At 52.6% G+C, this 5,999-nt stretch overlaps 1 protein-coding gene across 1 annotated transcript in view; it reads left to right on the forward strand.

The window, feature by feature from the left end:
• HTT (huntingtin) overlaps positions 1-5,999 on the forward strand; it is a 188,906-nt gene that overhangs the window by 51,336 nt on the left and 131,571 nt on the right. The window contains exons 6-7 of the mRNA XM_042782637.1: positions 377-515; positions 5,582-5,723. Coding sequence (XP_042638571.1) covers positions 377-515; positions 5,582-5,723 — 281 coding nt within the window. The remainder of the gene's footprint in view (positions 1-376; positions 516-5,581; positions 5,724-5,999) is intronic.

The raw sequence follows: 5,999 nt of genomic DNA on the forward strand, positions 1-5,999 counted from the left end.
TTTTTCAAGGAAGCTTTATTCCCATTTTTAACTTTTGCTTTTAAAATGATGTTTTAATATCATTAAATTGAATTAAATATTACTATTTTCCAATTAACTCTTAAGTATTTTGATAGCCGTTTGTAGTTCACTGTAAATCCCTTGAAGCCGCTTCTTCGAGTCGGCTGGGATGACGTGGAAGGGGTGTATCCCGCACCATTCACACTTCCTTGCTTTTCCTCTTCCTGTTCTCTCAGCCAACGTCCATCCTGGTCCGGCCTCTGCTATTATTTGCATATAAAAACTAACTTTTCCCTAACAGGTATTAAAATAATTGCTTCTCTTTCTCCTTAAAGCAGACCTGGAGGAGTAATGACTGTTCCTCTCACCTGTGCAGGCCTTACCTGGTAAACCTGTTGCCTTGCCTGACTCGAATCAGCAAGAGGCCTGAGGAGTCTGTTCAGGAGACCCTGGCTGCAGCTATTCCCAAGATCATGGCTTCCTTTGGCAATTTTGCAAACGACAATGAAATTAAGGTATGATTGATGCCTTAAGTCACAACCATGTGCATGACACTGTGAACGGGCCCTTAAGTCATGGCCATGCGAGTGACACCATGAATAGGCCCTCAAGTTACATGGAGTCATGGCCACGTGAGTGACACCGTGAACAACCCTTCGAATTGCCTTCGATCATGGCTATGTGAGTGACACCATGAATGGGCCCTCAAGTCACAGCCACATGAGTGACACTGTGAATAGGCCCTTGAGTTACCGCCATGTGAGTGACACCATGAATGGGCCCTTGACTTACCTTGAGTCATAGCTGTGCGGGTGACATCATCAGCGGGCCCTCAAGTCACAGCCACATGAGTGACACTGTGAACAGGCCCTTGAGTCACATTGAGTCACGGCCACATAGGTGACACTGTGAACGTGTCCTCAAGTCACAGCCATGTGAGTGGCACAGTGACCGGGCCTTCGAGTCGTGGCCGTGTGAGTGATACCGTGGCTTTGTCTTGCAGGGAGTCAGCATTTGGAGCGTAGTTCTTGCTGAGTTACGCTGTGCTGTGTGTGTCTGAGGGACATCGTCTGTGCTGCTGTGAGGCACTAGGGCGTCTGCCACCTTCTGCTTTCTTTCTGTCGCTGAGGGTTGAGTACGGCGGTGGCTGGCGCTGCAGATTCAGAAGGCCTTTCTCCTGGGCAGACTGGCTCTGGGTGTTCGGGTTACTCCTCGGCCTGGTGAAGGAGTAGAGCCACGGCAGGGCTGCACCTGAGAGAGCCTCCTACGCCAGGTGCGGGCCCACCTGACTTCCTGTTTGTTTTGCCCCCAAGTAACCTTCACACCTGCTTCAGTGTTTTACGCAGAATGGCTTGAAACTGTTAACCTCGCCACATGGTCTGAAGGCTGTGGAATCTTCTCCTTTTTTGCGGATAAGTCCTGTGTCTTGTCTCAAGTGGCTCCGTGGGAGGTAGTGTCGTGTGGCAGTTGAGCACCTTTTTGGAAGTAGATGGACTTAGATTAAAATGCTGCCCAATTTCCTAGCCCTCTGCCCTTGGCAGGTTGCATGGGAGAACCCCATGGCCACATCAGGTCGTTCTGAAAGGGCGCTGAGGTAATGCACTTCAAGGCTTAGCCGAGCAGCCAGCCCGTGGAACCACTCGGGGGTGAGCTGCCGCTGCCGCTGTCAGCCGCACGGCTCTGAGTGCGTTATTTAGGCGCTCCTGTTTCTTCTGCGCATCACAGTTCCCTGGTTCGTGATCAGGGACGCTGACACCTGTTTCATGGGGGTTTGGCATGAAGTCGTTCTATGGGTTCTCTTGCTGCCCTCCTGTCGGACACATCATTCTTGGATCTCTATCTTCGTCTTTCAGGATTATGCCCTGGTTTTGGTGGAATGCATCCTCTAGTAGCTTCTGAGAAGGGATGAATGAGAGGGGAGTTGTTTGAGATTTTCCATCTTACAGATGCCTTTACTCCCTTCTGCCACGCGGCTGGGGGTAGAGTGCTGGGATGGAAACTTGTTTACTGGCTCGGCTCCATTGTCTTTTAGTTTCCAGGGTTGCTATAGAGAAGTCACGTGGCCCGATTCCTCAGACTTTGCACGTGCTTTTCTCTGTAGCTTTTTGTTTGGAGGTGGGTGGGTAGTGGGGGTATGGGAAATGGAATGCTGGGTACTTGGTAGGTGTTTTAATTTGGAGACTTAGTCTTTGATTCTAGCCAATGTTCTATATCTTGGACAATCTCCTCCCCTGTATTTTCTCTGTTTTTCTAAAATTTGATAATCGATTGATTCTCATTTTTGGTGTCTTATGTTTTTCCTTCCTTTTTCTCTACTTTCTGGCAGTTGTCTCTCTCAGACCTTTCATTCCATTGCCGTCACTGCTTTCTTGTGTTGAATTTCTGCAAGCTGCTCTTGTTTTCAGCCTGTTCTTGTTTGATACCATCTTCTTCTTGTTTCACGAAGCCACTGGCTTGTCTCTTGGCACCTTCTTTTGATTTGCTCTGTTCTGTTTGTTCTGATCTTTTTACTTTTGTGTCAGAAGCAGTTCATTTACATTTGAGTGACACACTAAGAAGTTGAATGGAAGCTAGGGTGTGGGCCCACCCTGTCATCTGATGGGCTTCCTGGGGTGGGGACAGGGAGCCTGCTCTCTTGTCCCTGGATCTGTGGGTCAGCAGGGGTAAAGCTTTCTCTTGTGAGCCAGTTGGCGTCCCTGGAGAAGAATCTCCTGACTGAAAGCAGAAACTTGGCTGCATATGTCCTGGGACCCTAGAATTAAATGGGGGTAGACCCCCATTCATCATCATTCAGAGTGCAGCCTTTGGCTTCATTTCTCTGTTTTCTGTATGTGTCTCATGTCTGTCCTGAGCTGCACAGATTTCTGGAGATTGTCTGTCCCAGTCTTGGCAGGAGGTGAGAGGATTCTCCCGGAGCTGCCTGGGATGGGAGAGGAGGTTTGGGGTTGGGAGTTTGCTCGGGAGCAGCTAGACCAGCCGCTGTTCCCGTCTCCACAGTCAGTCAGTCCCCTTTCAGATGTGTCTGGGGCACCAGAGCCTGAGCTTTTCTGGGAGTCCTGTGGCTTGAGTAAGCTGCTTCCACACGTCTCCTCCTCCAAGATGCCAGGCTCCCGCTCCTTCCTGGGTGCTGACGACTCAGTTACCATTGGTTTACACGCCAGCCCCCACAGTTTTGTGGCCACCTCTGTCTGCTGTTGTCCCTGTTCTTTTTGTCCTTTTCCAACTCCTGTACATGATGGTGTTGGGTGTGTGGGTAGCAGAGGCTCACGTGTGCGCTCAGAAGTTGCCCAGTCCTTGCTGTAGGCTCCTGGGCAGGGCACCTGGCAGAGGCTGCAGACCCACGTGGCTCTGTGCACTCTCAGCCAGTGACCCTCCTCAGGGCGCTGCCCTTGAGCTGACATGTAGTGTGCATCTAGGAGGTCTGCCCGTCACAAGCGTATCCCTTGATGAACGACCACAGAGTGAATGTACCCTTGTCACCACTGCCCAGGCCAAGAACCTGAATGTGGCCAGCACCCCAGGACTCCTCAGGCCCTTCCCAGGCCCAGCTCCCTCATCCCTCCCAAAGGTGACTGCTACCCTGGCTCCTGATACTGCTGAGTCTGTTTGTGGAGTCCGTGTATGTAGACCTGGGTCGTAGGTGGCCTTTCTCTCGGTTCCTTGGCTGGACTTGAGGCTGTGAGATGCTTCTGTGGTGTGTGTCTTAGTAGTTAGTGCGTGTTTGCTCGCCTCACGCTGTTCCACTGTGTGGCCGTGCCACAGTTTGTCTGTTGTATCACAGCTGAGTGTCTGGGTTGTAGATCCAGACTGGAAACTTCTCAACTGGTCTGCCCACTGCCGCTGGGAAGTGCTATGGGAGCCCCCGTGTGCCTTTCTGTCGGGGCACCCAGAGCTGGAGGTACTGGCTTCCAGGCAGGTGCGCGCCCCTTTAGTGGGTCTGTCAGAAGGCACTCCTCACGGGTTCTACCAGCTGCCCCTGAGCGGCAGTGTGTCGGAACCCCTGCTGGTCTGCGTCCCTGCTCACACTGGAATGGCCAGTCCTCTCGGCTTTAGCCCTTCTGAAGGATTTGAATGCCCACTTCCATCCCCTATAGCACCCTTGACTCTAGGAGTTTATAACTTGTGCATTTCTTCCTTTTGGAAGGCCTTAAAAACCTGTCACGCATGTGTTTTGAAGAACAGCACTATCTGCCCTGAACTGTGGCCCTGAACTGAAGGCTTACTTCTGCCTTCTCAGGAAGCACTCATGTGGCCTGTGGACGTCCTGCTGGCTGCCTCCAGTGGGCCTTCTTGGGGCTGCAGGGAGTTGACCTTTCTGGAGACCCCTTGAGCTAGTGACATTGCATCGGAAACCCAAGGAGGGGTTGCTGTGAGTCAGAGTCGACTCCACGGCAGTGAGTGAGATATATTCCAAGTTACTCACGTCGGCTATGGCTGACTTTGTATAACATGCGTAGCTTCTCACGTTAGGAGTTGGGACGTGCACAGGACAGTTCTCTACTTTTTCAATGGTGTGTGCGTTTTCTCCCTCCAGGGGGTTCCTTAAGACGCCAGTATCTTTCTTTATAGCTAGAGTTGGTCAGAGATAACTTCACTGGGTTTTCTAGTGGTGGTTGGGGAGGAGGTAGAGGCCACAAGCCATCAGGGTCACATAGTGGGGAGCTACCCCTCCGCAGTGTAGGCTACAGGTGTGGTCCATAACAGGACCGAGATTTGCTGTCCCTGAAAACCAGGTGTGCCACCCACACGGTGCAGGAACAGCTTTGGGCCCAGCTAGGTGCCAGTTTACTGGTTTCTGGCCCTCTTGCTAAGGGTCACTGCCCAGTGGTGTAGCCCTTCCTGAGTCCCACTCACGGTTGGTGATATTCAGAAAGACTCAGCAGGGATGGGCCCAAATAGTGGCTCAGAGCGCAGTCAGGAGAGTGGGAACAGGTGTCTTAGGTGACAGTCACCACAAGTGCAGTGCACTGTCACCCCTTCCCTCTCGGGTGTCTCTAGTGGGCCTTGAATGGTTGTCATTAGATGTAGCATCTACTCTTTCCCTTCTCCTGGAGTCCAGGGGCAAGGTCTTACTGTCTCCCTGCTTGGGAACACTGGTCTGCCGGGCAGTATGCTGTTGTTACTCAGTTAAGTGGTGCGTGTCTTCCAGGTAGGATTTCCTGAGAACCTCTCCAGTGGCATCAGCACCATGTGTACAGGCTGCTTGTGGGCCAGGACCCTGCTGCCATTGGCTGATACTCTCTCGTCCTCAGTGTCATTCTTTGCGTGCTGGTTTACCTGCCTGGAGTTGACGTAGTGCTGTGTTCTGGCCTTGTCCCTGAGTACAGTGGGGGCACTGTGTCTGGAAGCTAAGGCTTCCTTCACACAAGGGCAGCAACGCTGAGCAAGACCTCAGTGCGGCTCACAGAGAAGACAGGAGACTGTCCTCCCCCACCCCTGAGTATCCCACAGCTGGGGGGTTCACTTCACGCACACGCAGGTCTCAGGTCATTCGCAGTTCACCCCTTGCACGGAGATGGAGCTTCTGGTGTGAGGGAGCTCCCGGGCTGCATGATACCTGCCTGCATTTTTCTTTCTGTAGGCTTTGCTCAAGGCTTTCATAGCGAATCTGAAGTCGGGCTCCCCAACCATCCGACGGACGGCAGCTGGGTCGGCGGTGAGCGTGTGCCAGCACTCTAGGAGGACACAGTATTTCTACAGCTGGCTGTTGAGTGTGCTCCTAGGTATGTGGGAGTGGGTCAGCCGTGGTCCCACTGACTCAAGACCAACCTTTGACAGTCTTGGGAACAAACCCTCCCTTGGCGTCAGGCCTGGTCATTTGCATTGGCTGAGTGGCAAGGGGAATTTACGTGGGGCTACCTTAAGCCCAGGGGGTCTCCTTGTGAGATTAGGCAAGGGCCCTTGTCAGAGCAGGCACAGCCACACAGTGATACCCAGCAGGCCAGCAAGCCTGCCCGTTAACAGCTCCATGCACCTTTGTGGGCTGACCCTGTGCAGCA

Source organism: Orycteropus afer, unplaced genomic scaffold (assembly GCF_000298275.1).
Source record: "Orycteropus afer afer isolate SDZICR_OR568_19922 unplaced genomic scaffold, OryAfe1.0 scaffold00398, whole genome shotgun sequence".
Lineage (NCBI taxonomy): Eukaryota > Metazoa > Chordata > Mammalia > Tubulidentata > Orycteropodidae > Orycteropus > Orycteropus afer.